Raw genomic sequence first — 17067 nt, 5'->3', positions numbered from 1 at the left:
ACACAATATTCCAGGTGAGGCCTCACCAAGGCCCTGTACAACTAGAGTAAGACCTCCCTGCTCCTATACTCAAATCCCCTAGCTATGAAGGCCAACTTGCCATTTGCCGCCTTCACCACCTGCTGCACCTGCATGCCAACTTTCAATGACTGATGTACCATGCGCTTTTAAAAGCCAGCAAAGAATGACTTAAAAAAATGATTAAGAAAGGGAAGATAGGCTATGAAAGTAAACTAGCACAAAATATAAAAACAGATAGCAGGAATTTCTATAGATATATAAAAAGAAAAAGAGTGGCTAAAGTAAATGTTGGTCCCTCAGAGGACGAGACCGGGGAATTAGTAATGGGGAACATGGAGATGGCAGAAGCTCTAAACAAGTATTTTGTATCAGTTTTTACGGTAGAGGACACTAACAATATTCTAACAGTGGATATTCAAGGGGCTATAGGTGGGGAAGGAACTTAACACAATCACAATCACTAAGGAGGTGGTACTCAGTAAGATAATGGGACTAAAGGCAGATAAATCCCCTGGACCTGATGGCTTGCATCCTAGGGTCTTGAGAGAAATAGCGGCAGGGATTGTGGATGCATTGGTTGTAATTTACCAAAATTTCCTGTATTCTGGGGAGGTCCCAGCAGATTGGAAAACTGCAAATGTAACGCTCCTATTCAAAATGGAGGCAGACAAAAAGCAGGAAACTATAGACCAATTAGCCTAACATCTGTGGTTGGGAAAATGTTGGAGTCCATTATTAAAGAAGCAATAACAGGATATTTGGAAAAGCAAAATTTGGTCAGCATGGATTTATGAAGGGGAAGTCATGTTTGACAAATTTGCTGAAATTCTTTGAGGATGTAACTAACAGGGTGGATAAAGGGGAACCAGTGGATGTGGTGTATTTGGACTTCCAGAAGGCATTGGACAAGGTGCCACATAAAAGGTTACTGCACAAGATAAAAGTTCACGGGGTTGGGGGTAATATATTAGCATGGATAGAGGATTGGCTAACTAACAGAAAACAGAGAGTCGGGATACATTCTCTGGTGGACAACCAGTAACTAGTGGGGTGCCGCAGGAATCAGTGCTGGGACCCCAACTATTTACAGTCTATATTAACGACTTGGAAGAAGGTACTGAGTGAAACGTAGCCAAGTTTGCTGACGATACAAAGATGGGAGGAAAAGCAGTGTCTGAGGAGAACATAAAAAAGCTGCAAAAGGACATAGACAGGCTAAGTGAGTGGGCAAAAATTTGGCAGATGGAGTATAATGTTGGAAAGTGTGAAGTCATTCACTCTGGCAAAAAAAAATCAAAGAGCAAGTTATTATATAAATGGAGAAAAATTGCAAAGTGCTGCAGTACAGCGGGACCTGGGAGTACTGTGCATGAAACACAGAATGCAGGTACAGCAAGTGATCAGGAAGGCCAATGGAATCTTGACCTTTATTACAAAGCGGGTGGAGTATAAAAGCAGGGAAGCCTCGTTACAGCTGTACAGGGTAATGGTGAGGCCACACCTGGAATACTGCATGCAGGTTTGGTTTCCATATTTACGAAAGGATATGCTTGCTTTGGAGGCAGTTCAAGGAAGATTCACTAGGTTGATTCCGGGGATGAGAGGATTGACTTATGAGGAAAGGTTAAGTAGATTGGGCCTCAACTCATTGGAATTCAAAAGAATGAGAGGTGATCTTATTGAAACGTATAAGATTATGAGGGGGCTTGACAAGGTGGATGCAGAGAGGATGTTTCCACTGGTGGGGGAGACTAGAACTAGAGGGCATGATCTTAGAATAAGAGGCCACCCATTTAGAACTGAGATGAGGAGAAATTTCCTCAGGGTTGTGAATCTGTGGAATTCGCTGCCTCAGAGAGCTGTGGAAGCTGGGACATTAAATAAATTTAAGACAGAAATAGGCAGTTTCTTAAATGATAAGGAGATAAGGGGTTATGGGGAGCGGGCAGGAAAGTGGAGCTGAGTCCATGATCAGATCAGCCATGATCTTATTGAATTGTGGAGCAGGCTCGAGGGGCCGCATGGCTTACTCCTGCTCCTATTTCTTATGTTCTTATGTTATGCATTTATACAGGACATTGGATAGGCCACTATTGAAGTATTGCATGAAGCAATATAGAATGGTTTAAGAGCCATGGAAAGGGTACAGCAAAGAATCACTACTGTGATACCAGTTGCGAAGAAAAACTTTAAAAAGTTGGCTCATGTTTCACTGCATTAGAAAAAGATTAAGGGAGGATCTAATAGAGATTTTCAAAATTCTGAAAAGTTTTGAGAAGATTAAATAGTGGCAATTTGATGATTCCATAATCAAAGGGCTTAGACTCTGAATTATCACTAGAAAATAAAAGGGAAAATTATTAGAACATGGGACACGATACCATAAGTGTCAATTGCAGCAGAGACTATAACATTGTTTAATGGGGAATGGGGCAAGTATTTGAAAAGGAAAAATATAAAAAGATACAGAGAATGTGGAGAGAAATTGGATTTAAAAAAATATTTGTTCATGGGATGTGGACGTCACTGGTAAGGCCAGCATTTTCTGTCCATCCCCAAGTGCCCTTGAGAAAATGGGGGTGAGCCGTGCGGTGAAGGTACTCCCAAAGTGCTGTTAGAGAGGGAGTTCCAGGATTTTGATCCAGCGATGATGAAGGAACGGCGATATACTTCCAAGTCAGGATGGTGTGTGACTTAGAGGGGAATGTGAAGGTGGTGCTGTTCCCGTGCGCCTGCTGCCCTTCCTTGTCCTTCTAGGTGGTAGAGGTCGCGTTACATGGAGGTGCTGCTCAAGAAGCCTTGGCGAGTAGTTGTCTCCTGCACAGACATCTTTCTGTGCTGTAAATTTTATTCATGGAAAGTACGTTGTTTCATTGGAATTTCCCTTTCTGTCTGCAATGGATGAAGAGCGGGAGCTGTAAATGGGCCTCATTTGTAGTTGTCTCTCGGCAGTTAGGAGCGTGTCTCCCAGAGCTCATACTCTGGGTTTTTAATAACACCAGACAATATTCCTGGGTGTATTAAAGTCCTTCGGTACACAAGAGTCTGAATTTGGATTAGAAAGGGTGCGACGTCTGACAAAGTTGGAGCTGGGGGGGGGGAACAGGCGATGATCAAACTGCATTGCAACTGGAGGGTGGAGGTGAGACAGAATGATAACCAGGAGATTTTGACATGGGGTGAGAAAAAGAGAAACCAGATAGGATTGCAATTGAGAGTCAAATCTGACCAAACGAAACAAATTTCAACCAGATAAAGGAGAGATAGGCTGGAGTGAAATAGAACGAGGTGCGATGGCGGGGAGGCTGACAGAAGAAAAAGACAATTGAACATCGGGGGCAGGGGGAGTACCAAGCTAAGTGGAAAAGAGAGAGTAACGTGTATTGTATAAGACAGCGGAAGTGTGGTGTCCAATTCTGGCACCACATTTTAGGAAGGATGTCGAGGCCTTGGAGAGGGTGCAGAGGAGATTTACTAGAATGGTACCAGGGTTGAGGGACTTAACTTGACCTAGCTCCTCCCTATCTCTATAATCTCTTTCAGCCTCACAACCCCAGGTGATGTCTGCGCTCCTCAAATTCTGCCCTCTTGAGCATCCCTGATTATAATTGCTCAACCATCGGTGGCCGTGCCTTCAGCTGCTTGGGCCCTAAGCTCTGGAACTTCCCTAAACCTCTCTACCTCTCTTTCCTCCTTTAAGATGCTCCTTAAAACCTCCCTCTTTGACCAAGTTTTGGGTCATCTGCCACAATTTTTTCTTGCGTTGCTCGGTGTCAAATTTATCTGCTTTGTCTTATAACACTGCTGTGAAGTGCCTTGGGGCGTTTTACTACATTAAAGACGCTATATAAATAAAAGTTGTTCTTCATTATTGAATAACTTAACTGTCAAGACTATATTGATCCCCATAAATCAATTAGGCGACTAACGTATTTAAAAAAAAAAGCAAAAGCATTAATACAAGTCAATTTATAGTACAAATCTATCAGTTCCTAGAAACATAGAAAATAGGTGCAGGAGTAGGCCCTTCGAGCCTGCACCACCATTCAATATGATCATGGCTGATCATGCAACTTCAGTACCCCACTCCTGCCTTCTCTCCATAACCCTGATCCCTTTAGCTGTAAGGGCCACATCTAACTCCCTTTTGAATATATCCAACGAACTGAACTCAACAACTTTCTGTGGTAGAGAATTCCACAGGTTCACAATTCTCTGGGTGAAAAAGTTTCTCCTCATCTTGGTCCTATATGGCTTACCCCTTAGCCTTAGACTGTGACCCCTGGTTCTGGACTTCCCCAACAGCGGGAACATTCTTCCTGGATCTAACCTGTCAAATCCCGTCAGAATTTTATATGCTTCTATGAGATCCGCGCTCATTCTTCTAAATTCCAGTGAATATAAGCCTAGTCGATCCAGTCTTTTTTCATATGTCAGTCCTGCCATTTTGGGAATCAGTCTGGTGAACCTTCGCTGCACTCCCTCAATAGCAAGCACGTCCTTCCTCAGATTAGGGGACCAAAACTGCACACAATACTCAAGGTGTAGTCTCATCAAGGCCCTGTACAACTGCAGCAAGACCTCCCTGCTCCTATACTCAAATCCCCTAGCTATGAAAGCCACAATGCCATTTGTTTTCTTAACTGCCTGCTGTACCTGCATGCCTACTTTCAATGACTGATGTACCATGATACCCAGGTCTTGTTGCACCTCCCCTTTTCCTAATCTGTCACCATTCAGATAATAATCTGCCTTCCTGTTTTTGCCACCAAAGTGGATAACCTCACACTTATCCACATTATACTGCATTTGCCATGCATTTGCCCACTCATTTGTCCAAGTCACCCTGCAGCCTCTTAGCATCCGCCTCACAGCTCACACTGCCACCCAGCTAAGTGTCATCTGCAAACTTGGAGATATTACATTCAATTCCTTCATCTAAATCATTAATATATATTGTAAATAGCTGAGGTCCCAGCACTGAGCCCTGCGGCACTCCACTAGTCACTGCCTGCCATTCTGAAAAGGACCCATTTATCCCGACTCTGCTTCCTGTCTGCCAACCAGTTCTCTATCCACGTCAGTATATTGCCCCCAATACTATGTGCTTTGAATTTGCACACCCATTTCTTGTGTGGGACCTTGTCAAAAGCCTTTTGAATGTCCAAATACACCACATCCACTAGTTCTCCCTTGTCCACTCTACTAGTTACATCCTCAAAAAATTCCAGAAGATTTGTCAAGCATGATTTTCCTTTCATAAATCCATGCTGACTTAGAAACATAGATAGAAACATAGAAAATAGGTGCAGGAGTAGGCCATTTGGCCCTTCGAGCCTGCACCGCCATTCAATTAGTTCATGGCTGAACATGCAACTTCAGTACCCTATTCCTGCTTTCTCGCCATACCCCTTGATCCTCCTAGTAGATGTGGACTACATCTAGCTCCTTTTTGAATATATTTAGTGAATTGGCTTCAACAACTTTCTGTGGTAGAGAATTCCACAGGTTCACCACTCTCTAGGTGAAGAAGTTTCTCCTCATCTCGGTCCTAAATGGCTTACCCCTTATCCTTAGACTGTGACCCCTGCCACCCAACTTAGTCTCATCTGCAAATTTGGAGATACTACATTTAATCCCCTCGTCTAAATCATTAATGTACAATGTAAACAGCTGGGGCCCCAGCACAGAACCTTGCGGTACCCCACTAGTCACTGCCTGCCATTCTGAAAAGGACCCGTTTATTCCCACTCTTTGCTTCCTGTCTGCCAACCAGTTCTCTATCCACGACAATACATTACTCCCAATCCCATGTGCTTTAATTTTGCACACTAATCTCTCGTGTGGGACCTTGTCAAAAGCCTTTTGAAAGTCCAAATACACCACATCCACTGGTTCTCCCTTATTCACTCTACTAGTTCATCCTCAAAAAAATTCTAGAAGATTTGTCAAGCAATTTCCCTTTCATAATTCCATGCTGACTTGGACCAATCCTGTTACTGCTTTCCAAATGCGCTGCTATTATATCTTTAGTAATTGATTCCAGCTTTTTCCCCACTATCGATGTCAGGCTAACCGGTCTATAATTCCCTGTTTTCGCTCTCCCTCCTTTTTTAAAAAGTGGGGTTACATTAGCTACCCTCCAATCCATAGGAACTGATCCAGATGGTTTTGTGAAAAATTAACTGATAGTGTGTCAACTAAAGAGTAGCTTTAGAGCAGAGAAGATTAAGGGGAGATTTAATAGAGGTTTTCAAAATCATGAAGGGCTTTGATAGAGTAAATAAGGAGAAACTAAGTGGTAGAACGCTCAGTAACCAGAGGACACGAATTTGAGGTAATTGGCAAAAGAACCAGAGGCGCAATGAGGAGATTATTTTTTATACTGCGAGTTTTTATAATTTCATATGCACTGACTGAAAGAGCGGTGGAAGCAGATTCAGTAGTAACTTTCAAAAGGGAATTGGATAAATACTTGACAAGGAAAGAATGGGGAAAGAGCAAGAGTATGGGACCAATTGGATAGCTCTTTCAAAGAGCCGGCACGAGCACGATGAGCCGAATTTCCGCCTTCTGTGCTGTATCATTGTATAATAGAATCACAATGGAGAGGAATACAGAGAATAGAATAATACAACAATAGAAGAGAAGAGAGAATAATAACGGAAGAGAGAATAAAGTTGCCGTCGGGAAGAGGATGAAAGAGAATAGAGTCACCATCGGGAAGAAGATGAGAGAATAGTGTCACCATTGGTGAGAGGATGAGAGAATAGAGTCACCATCAGGGAGAGGATGAGAGAATAGTGTCACCATTGGGGAGAGGATGAGAGAATAGAGTCACCATTGGGGAGAGGATGAGAGAATAGAGTCACCATCGGGAAGAAGATGAGAGAATAGAGTCACCATTGGGGAGAGGATGAGAGAATAGAGTCATAAAATCATAGAAATTTACAGCGCGGAAGGAGGCCACTTCGGGCCATTGTGTCCGCACCGGCCGACCAAGAGCTATGCAGCCTAATCTCACTTCCAGCTCTTTGTCCGTAGCCCTGTTGTTTACGGCACTTTAAATGTACATCCAAGTATTTTTTAAAGGTTTCTGCCTTATCACCTTTTCAGGCAGTGAGTTCCAGACCCCCACCATCCTCTGGGTGAAGAAATGTCCTCTCATATCTCCTCTAACCCTTCCCCCAATTACTTTAAATTTAGGCCCCCTGGTTGTAGACCCCTTTGCCAAGGGAAACAGATCCTTCCTATTCATTCTATCCAGGCCCGTCGTAATTTTATACACCTCAATCGGGTCTCCCCTTAGCCTCCTCTGTTCCAAAGAAAACAGACCCAGCATCTCCAATCTTTCCTCATAGCCAAAATTCTCCAGTCCAGGCAACATTCTTTGCACCCTTTCCAGTGCAATCACATCTTTCCTATCTGCACCCTTTCCAGTGCAATCACATCTTTCCTATAATGTGGTGACCAGATCTGCACACAGTACTCCAGCTGCGGCCTAACCAGTGTTTTATACAGTTCAAGCATAACCTCTTTGCTCTTGTGCTCTATGCCTCAACTAATAAAAGCAAGTATTCCATATGCCTTCTTAACCACCTTATCTACCTGGCCTGCTACCTTCAGGGATCTGTGGACCTGCACTCTTAAGGCCCTTTTGTTCCTCTACACTTTTCAGTTTTGTACCATTTAATGTGCATTCCCTTGCCTTGCTAGACCTCCCCAAATGCATTACCTCACACTTATCCGGATTGAATTCCATTTGCCACCGTTCTGCCTGCCTGACCAGCACATTGATATCATCCTGCAGTCTGCAGCTTTCTACTTCATTATCAATCACACAGCCTATTTTAGTGTCATTTGCAAACTTCTTAATCATACCCTCAACATTTAAGTCCAAGTCATTGATATATACCACAAAAAGCAAGGGACCCAGCACTGAGCCCTGCTGAACCCCACTGGATACAGCCTTCCAGTCAAAAAAACCCACCCATCAATCATTACCCTTTGTTTCCTGCCTCCGGGCCAATTTTGGATCCAACTAGCCACTTTGCCCTGGATCCCACGGGCTATTACTTTCATGACCAGTCTGCCATGTGGGACCTTATCAAAGGTTTTGCTAAAATCCTTATACACTACATCTTACGCATCACCCTCATTGACCCTCCTGGTAACCTACTTGAAAAATTCAATCAAGTTAGTCAGACACAGCCTTCCCTTGACAAATCCATGCTGACTGTCCTTGATTAATCCATGTCTTTCCAAATGAAGATTTATCCTGTCCCTCAGGATTTTTTCCAATAATTTTCCCAACATTGAGGTTAGGTTGACTGACCTGTAATTACTCAGTCTATTACTTTCTTCCTTTTTAAACAAAGGTACAACATAAGCAGTCCTCCAGTCCTTTGGCATTACACCTGCAGCCAGAGAGGACTGGAAAATGATGGTCAGAGCCTCTGCTATTTCCTCTTTTGCTTCTCTTAACAGCCTGGGATACATTTCATCCGTGCCTGGGGACTTATCCACTTTCAAAGCTGCTAAGCCCCTTAATACTTCCTTTCTTACGATGTTTATCTCGTCTAATATTACACACTCCTCCTCCCTCATAGCAAAGTCTGCTTCGCTCCTCTCTTTTGTGAAAACAAATGCAAAGTATTCATCAAGAATCATACCCACATCTTCTGCCTCCACACACCGATTTCCTTTGTGGTCTCTAATAAGCCCCACTCTTTTTCTAGTTATCCTTTTGCTCTTAATGTATTTATAAAACATCGAAGTCACTATCAGGGACAGGATGAGACAATAGTGTCACTATCGGGGACAGGATGAGACAATAGTGTCACTATCGGGGACAGGATGAGAGAATAGTGTCACTATCGGGGACAGGATGAGAGAATAGTGTCACTATCGGGGACAGGATAGGAGAATAGTGTCACTATCAGGGATAGGATGAGAGAATAGTGTCACTATCGGGGAGAGGATGAGAGAATAGTGTCACTATCGGGGACAGGATGAGAGAATCATCATAGGCAGTCCCTCGGAATCGAGGAAGACTTGCTTCCACTCTTAAAATTAGACATAAGGTGGCTGAACAGTCCAATACGAGAGCCACAGACTCTGTCACAAGTGGGACAGATAGTCATTGAGGGAAGAGGTGGGTGGGACTGGTTTGCCGCACGTTCTTTCCGCTGCCTGCGCTTGATTTCTGCATGCTCTCGGCGATGAGACTCGAGGTGCTCAGCACCCTCCCGGATGCACTTCCTCCACTTAAGGCGGTCTTTGGCCAGGGACTCCCAGGTGTCTGTGGGGATTGTTGCACTTTATCAGGGAGACTTTGAGGATGTCCTTGTAACGTTTCCTCTGCCCATCTTTGGCTCATTTGCCGTGAAGGAGTTCAGAGTAGAGCGCTTGCTTTGGGAGTCTTGTGTCTGGCATGCGGACAATGTGGCCTGCGCAGCGGAGCTGATCAAGTGTGGTCAGTGCTTCAATGCTGGGGATGTTGACCTGGTCGAGAATGCTAATGTTGGTGCGCCTATCTTCCCAGGGGATTTGTAGGATCTTGCGGATACATCGTTGATGGTATTTCTCCAGCGACTTGAGGTGTCGACTGTACGTGGTCCATATCGCCGAGCCATACAGGAGAGCGGGTATTACTAAAGCCCTGTAGACCATGAGCTTGGTGGCAGATTTGAGGGTCTGGTCTTCAAACACACTTTTCCTCAGGCGGCCGAAGGCTGCACTTGTGCACTGGAGGCGGTGTTGGACCTCGTCATCAATGTCTGCTCTTGTTGGTAAAAGGCTCCCGAGGTATGAGAAATGGACCATGTTGTCCAGGGCAACGCCGTGGATCTTGATGACTGGAGGGCAGTGCTGTGCAGCGTGGACAGGCTAGTGGAGGATGTTTAGCGTAAGGACTATGCTTTCGTCTGCCTCAATAAATAGGTCGACTATGTCCTGGAGTTCAGCCTCTGTATGTGCGCAGACGCAGGCGTCGTCCGTGTACTGTAGCTCGACGATAGAAGTTGGGGTGATCTTGGACCTGGCCTGGAGACGGCGAAGGTTGAACAAGTTCCCACTGGTTCTGTAGTTCAGTTCCACTCCAGCGGGGAGCTTGTTGACTGTGAGGTGGAACATAGCAGCGAGGAAGACTGAGAGAGGGTTGGGGCGAATAGAGTCACAATGGTGAAGAGCGAAGGGAATCACAATGGGGGAGAGGAAGAGGGTGATTAGAATCGCATTTGGGGATCACTTGCCTGTTCAGGAGGATATTGAAGATCTGGTGGTACTCTTTGAAGAGGAGCTGGGCTTCTCCTTGTGTCCTGGCCAACTTTAATCCTTTAACCAATACCACCAAAAGCAGACTCACTGGCCATTCGCTTTGTTGCTATTTTAGGACCTTGCTGTGTGTAAACTGGCTGCGGAGTTTACCTATACAACAACTGTCACAGTACTGCAAACTGCAGCCTTTCCCCAATGGTAACTATTCTCATCCTTTCCCAGATGGTGACACTATTCTCTCATCCTTTCCTCCAATGTGTTTGAAGTGCTTTGAGACATGCCGAATGCAAATCATGCAATGCGTCTGTTTTTATGATTTTAGATCAGGGGTGGAAGAGAGAAATACTTTGTTGTGGTGTTTTGTGTCCTTGGGTTTAAACAGCTTCTGATGATCAATCAGCTTTAAATAATTGCTTGATTTAGACAGAGGAATTCTATAGTATAAATGTTAAACGATACAAGGGGAAGGTGTGCATGTTATTTTGCATTTTGTGTTTCCCATTCCCACTTTAAAGTTTCTCTGTGCCACCCATTGTACTCCAGCTGAGAGATGAACTTGGCCATTGTGACCACTGCCATGTAACTGAGGGCCAGCAGATGCACAAAGGGCCCCAAGTGGTAATTGTCGCTCCCTATTGGAAACTACCTCAACACCCACCCCAATGGCACAGATCGCTTCTCGGCCTTTTGGCTAAGATCATGCGTAACTGACCTGACAGGGGAGTAACCACCATAACCCCAAGGTGGTTCTCCCTGGATCAGGAAGGTATATGCTTGCTTTTTTGGAAATAGGAGGTGGGTGGGGTGGCTTGACCCATCCACCTCCACGGAGGTGTGTGGGGGACCTGACCCATCCACCTCCATGGCACGAACCTGGTATTGCAGTACTTCCAGGAACGGTGCAGTGGCTCTAGGCCTTTTGGCTAAGAGCATTGGCGCAGAGTGATCCTTGAATGGGCCCAAGGTGACCTCTGGCGTTTGTGATTTGACAAAGAATTGGAACGATTGGCTACGAATTTCCAAAAAAAAAAAAAAATGGCACAGATCTGGGATCCTGAAGTAGGAAGACCTGCTTTCAGGCACCTACACCCTGTTGCATTGTGCAATAGTGCGTAGGAATCCTTGTGGGACTTTGTCTCGCCACAGAGCTGTACATCGGTACTTATCAAGGACTGACTAATTTCAGTGTTGTGTTCTTTTCAGCATGAAGCAGCCAGACCACCGAGTAGTAGAACCAGCACTGTGTACAGGAACCATCAAGGGCCAGCACTGCCCCAACACGTCTCTTCCATACACCAGGCACTGTTTTCAACGTATCCTTAACGCTGTCCCTTTCACAAACTGGTGACCGGAGGTTACACTGTAACAACAAGGAGAAAGAGTAGGTCTTGGCACAAACAGTTAAAAAGAATTGCTGCATGTTTAATTTCCAACATCCATTTTGTTTTTTGAATTGAACGCAGTGAAATTGAGAGGGCTGTTGAAGCACTCTGATAGAGTCATTGAAATTTACCCACAGAAGGAGGCCATTCAGCCCACAGCGTCCATGCCAGCTCTATGCTGGAACAATCTGAAACTAATCTCACTGCTGTGCCCTCAGCCAATAGCCCTATATCTTTCGCTGCTTTGAGAGTTTATTCAATTTCCCCCTAAAAAATACAATGGTCTCTGCCTCAACTATTCCCTAATTCTAACAATGGTCTCTGTGAAGAAATTTCTTCTAACCCCTTTCCCTTGCTCTTGATGATCCCCTTCATCACTTTATTCCCCAGCCAGAGGAAATAGGCTTTCTCTATTAACCATATCAAAACCTTTCAGGATTTTAAACGCCTCTATTAAATCTCCTCTTGGAATTGTTCTACTCCAGTGGAAATATCCTCTCAAGTTTCTCATAACTAGTTTCCTGTTCCTGTTTTCATCCTGGTGAATCTATGCTGTAGTTTTCGAGGACTTTTCTATATCTTTTCTCTAACAAGGGATCGAAAATTGCACACAATACTCCAACTATGGCATAACTATTGCCTTGTACAAATTTATCAATATCCCTTTACTCTTGTACTCTGCTGCTTTTATAAAATCTAAACTGCTGTTGGCCATTTTTGTGGCTTTATCTCACTTACAGGGAATTACGTATTTGAACCTTTCTGCCTCTCTTCGCACTTCACTGTCTTTTTAGTTACTCTTCCCATCCCCTCCCTCCTGTACCCCACTCCCCCTCCCCAAATAAACTACTTCACACTTGTCTACAATAAATTGTATCTGCCACCTGACTGCCCATTCTGCTAACCCGTCCCTGTCCTCCTCAAGTGTATTACAATCTTGCCCATTGTCCTACTTGTATCCTAAGGAAATATTACTATACATCCTATGCTCAATCCCAAATTATTTATATAGGCAAAGAACGAAATTGGGGTACACCAGTTCCAATCCTCCTTCAATCCACGTAGCACACCTTATACATAACCCTTTGTTTCCAGTGCATCAACCAACGTGGTGTTCCTCCTGCTACATTTCTTGTAACATACGCCTGAATTTTTGTAACAAGTCTCCCGTGAGACACCCTGTCCAACGCCTTATGAAAATCCATACAGGTCAACATTAATTGTATTTCCCTCGTCTATCCAATCAATTATTTCTTAAGTCAAATGCAACTTACGTTAAACCCATGCATTACTAAATGCTGGCTAATTTTGTCTTGAATTATAGATTCTCAGAGATTGCCCACAACTGTCATTAGACTAACTGATATATAGTTATCTGGTGTATCCTTTTCTCCTTTCTTGAACAGAGGAACTGCATTATCTATCTTCGAGCCCCCTGGCAAAATTTGCATATCTAAAGAGGATTCAAAAATTAGGGCTATCTTATCTGCTATGTCCTGTCTGATGTCCTTCAACAGTGTAAAGTGCATGCCAGCAGTATCTTGTACATCTTGAGTTCTGCAAATTTTTTTACACCTTTTCCTGTCCAACCCCAGACCATGTCTAGGTTAAACGCTATATCTATCCGTAGTCATTAATGCTTCTAATTCGCACATGTTTATTTTGATTGTTTTGTGCATTCACATACATGCCACTCAATCCTGAATCTACATGCCACTCAATCCTGAATCTACATGCCACTCAATCCTGAATCTACATGCCACTCAATCCTGAATCTATATTTTTGTGGAATGTTGACCCACCGTTTTCCCACTTAACTTTTGATATCACTTGCTGCTTCAAAGTCTTTCCCTGGTAATATTTTTCTAATGATTTATGCCAGGTAAGCTTTCTGATTCTACTCCAGCAGATTTATTAATCCAGCTCTCCTTCTCTAGCCTCAAACCTAGACTTTCTTATCTCTGACTACATTATTTTAAATCATCTCCCTGCTACTGTATTTATCCTCTCTGCAAGGACATTGGTGCCATATTGGTTCTGGTGAAGGCTGCTCCTTTAGTGTCGGCTTCCCAACAGTATTTTCCAATATGAATTCAGTTCCAAACTACTTTTCCCGATCAGTCTTTTCAAATTATGAAAAAAGTTTAAATTAACGGAAATGGATGGAGAAGAATGTTCAAGTTTATTCGAATACTTTTTATGGCTCAATGGGTAGCACTTTCGCCTCTGAGTCAGACGGTTGTGGTTTCAAGCCCCAATCCAGAGACTTGAGTACAAAATCTAGGCTGACCCTCCAGTGTAGTACAGTGTAGCACTGTCAAAGGTGTCACTTTTTGGATGAGACATTAAACCGACGCCCCATTTGCCCTCTCAGGTGGACGTAGAAGATGCCATAGCACTATATGAGGAAGAGCAAGGGAGTTCTATCCGGTGTTTTGGCCAAAATTTATCTCTCAACCAACATAACTAAAACAGGTCATTATCCCCTTGCTGTTTGTGGGAGCTTGCTGTGTGCAAATTGGCTGCCAAGTTTCCCTATATTCCTTGCCATAGTGACTACACTTTAAGTACTTCATTGGCTGTAATGCACTTTGGAAAGTCTCGAGACCATGAGCTATAGAAATGCAAGTCTTTTTTTTACCTTTTGATTAAAATCCTGATGGTGGGTCTTTTCTCTTTAACGGAGATTATAATTCTGTCGGACAGTAAATGCCTTTGCTTCCAGATGGTCAGTTCCTGTTTAGCTTCCTTGAATATTTTGAGGGAGAATGTTTTGGAGACACGGAACAAATGGCAGCGTCCAATTTGCCTTCATTTTGAATGTGACTTGCTTTTTGAAGTCTGGTTTTATGAGAACAGGAAACTTGGGAGATTAGTCTTGCCTCATTACGACTGAAGCTCTGGTTGGTTAGGTTTCTCCAATAATTTGGTTATTTACAGCAAGATTAAATAAGATTTGTAAGCCAGAATGAGTAGTATTGCCTGCCAATTACCCCCTCCTTCTTGGCCATGTATCCAAATTTTCTCATGAAATAAAGATTGGTGGAAAAGTAAATAGTGTTGACGGGAGCATAAAATTTTAAAGAAGCAGTGATAGATTAAGTGAATGGCCAAAACTGTAGCAGATGGATTTCAACACAGATAAGTGTGAGGTCAACCATATTAGTTAAATGGTGAAAAGCTCGTAACAGTGGGGTCCATGTACACAGATCACTATAATGTGGTCAGGTACAAAAAATAATCAAAAAGGCTAATGGAATGTTAACCTTTATAACTAGAGGGCTAGAATATAAAGCTTCGGCTATACAAAACCCTGATTAGATCACATCTGGAGTACTGTGTACAATTCTCAGCGCGCACCTTAGAAAGCATACATTGGCCTTGGAAGCAGTGCTGCTCAGATTCAGTAGAATGTTACAAGGATTCGCTTATGATGAGAGATTACATATACTAAGCTTGAATTCCCTGGAATATATAAGGTTAAGGGGTGATTTATTGAGGTTTTTAAAATTTTGAAAGGAAGTGACAGGGTAGATCGAGAGAAAGGGCTGGATTTTAGGCTTTTGGGTTTTCGGGGCGAAAACGGAAGCGGGGCGGGAAAGTTACCAGCCGGGAATAGTTTGTGCTTTGGTAAGGAAGTTTCGGCATCTGGGCCCTGCGTCGGGGTGCAACGCGAAGGGAGGTGTTGTACACTTTTCGAGGCGCAAGGATGGGAAACTCACGAACTAAAGTGCCGGCCATGTGTGCTCCGAGAGTGGCCTGGGGCGGGGCGGGGAGGTGGCGACGGTGGACCATTTAAAAAAAAAACACCCCACAAAAACATTCCCAAAACATTACCTGCACCACCACAACACAAATCGCGCAAACATTAAAAGAACAAACACTCGCACTTAGCTTTGGAGTAATTTATCTTCCTCTGCACCGCCGGCTATGCTGGACCACACTGATTTCCCAGGTGGTCATTGCAGGCGTACTTCCGGGCAGACTGATCCGACAGAAGTCCAAAGTACTGCCGGTGTCGCAACGAGGCATTGCACACCCGGCACAGCTATTCAGCGCCGCCGCAAAACGGGACCACAAGAGACCTAAACGCCGCCTTTCACGCCATTCCGGGGTGAAACCCGGAGCGCAAAGGACTGTAAATCCAGCCCAAACTCTCTTCGCTGGTGGGGGGAAACGAGGACAAGTGGATATAACCTTAAAATCAGAGACAGACCATTAGGAAAAAAGTTAGGAAACACTTCTTCACCCAAACGTTAGTAGAAGTATGGAAATCTCTCCCACAAAGTGGTCTGAAACTGAGTGCTTCTAAACAGAGTGTTAAAGTTGGGAATTTGGGGAGAGTGGGAATTCAGAGCAGGGGGGAAGGAGGTGCTGCTTTTTGCCTCCAGTATTTGTCGTGCTTTGTCTTACAGTAAATATTTCATTTAATCTACCAATAACTTCAACTAGCTCAAATACTTAGTTAAAAAACTAAACTATAAGCTAAGTTAATTAAATACATAAACTCCAATTAATTAAATAAATAAACCAAGATTATAAAGGGATGACAGTGCAGGTGGTGTGTTACAACAGTGACTACACTTCGTTGCTCCCACACTGCGATATGTGTGTGCGCTAGGTCCCTGCAGCAGAGCTGGTCTCCAGTCGTCTCGGTTAATCCTTTCCACTGGACCAAGCCCGAGCTTTGTCAAGTCCATGTGGTGGCTGGTGTGCAACGGCCACCACACGTTAAAAAATCTACGCACAGGCATCTTTCACCTTTCAAGATGTAGTTCGGGACCTGGAATATTAGGTCCTTCATTGAAACACCTGTGAACTCATCCTTTTTTCACATGGAAGGAAGTCATCCTCGTTTCGAGGGACTGCCTATGATGATGATGATGTGCCGCAACTGCAGCATGTGGGAGTTTGTGGAAAACGTCGCAATCCCGGACGACCACGTCTGCAGTGAGTATCTGCATCTCGAGGAACTTCAGCTCAGATTTGTTGAGCTGGGGTCTGAGGTGCAAACGTTGCGGGCATCAGGGAGGGGAAGAGGTACCTGTACACTTTGATTCAGGAAGGAGTCACAGCCTTAGCTTAGGTAGTGGTACAGGTCTGCTTAATGGTCAGGGACAGGAGGGTGTGACTGCGACTTAGGGGGCCCTAGGTACAGTGCTGGAGGAGTCTCGGCCTTTGCCCTTATCCAACAGGTATGAGGTTCTTGCTGCCTGTTTGGATGAGAGCAGAGTCTGCAGGGTGGATGAGCAAACTGACCAGCGCACCATGGCACAGGAGGCCATTCAAGTGGGGGGGAGTGAAACGGAATGTTGTACTAGTAGAGGACAGTATAGTCAGTATATACTGTTCTCTGCAGCCACGACCAGTAGTTCCGAAGGTTGTG

General features: G+C 44.1%; 1 protein-coding gene and 1 pseudogene across 2 annotated transcripts in view; both read left to right on the top strand.

Annotated features, from left to right (window-relative positions):
* LOC139259435 (INO80 complex subunit D-like) overlaps positions 1–17067 on the top strand; it is a 173238-nt gene that overhangs the window by 107204 nt on the left and 48967 nt on the right. For both annotated transcript variants that reach the window (XM_070874904.1, XM_070874903.1), the window contains exon 6: positions 11503–11612. In XM_070874904.1, coding sequence (XP_070731005.1) covers positions 11503–11612 — 110 coding nt within the window. The remainder of the gene's footprint in view (positions 1–11502; positions 11613–17067) is intronic.
* Positions 10971–11209, top strand: LOC139260531 (U2 spliceosomal RNA; annotated as a pseudogene).

Source organism: Pristiophorus japonicus, chromosome 3 (genome assembly GCF_044704955.1).
Source record: "Pristiophorus japonicus isolate sPriJap1 chromosome 3, sPriJap1.hap1, whole genome shotgun sequence".
Taxonomy (NCBI): domain Eukaryota; kingdom Metazoa; phylum Chordata; class Chondrichthyes; family Pristiophoridae; genus Pristiophorus; species Pristiophorus japonicus.
The sequence above is the reverse complement of the archived record's forward strand: the minus strand, read 5'-3'. Positions and strand labels throughout refer to the sequence as shown.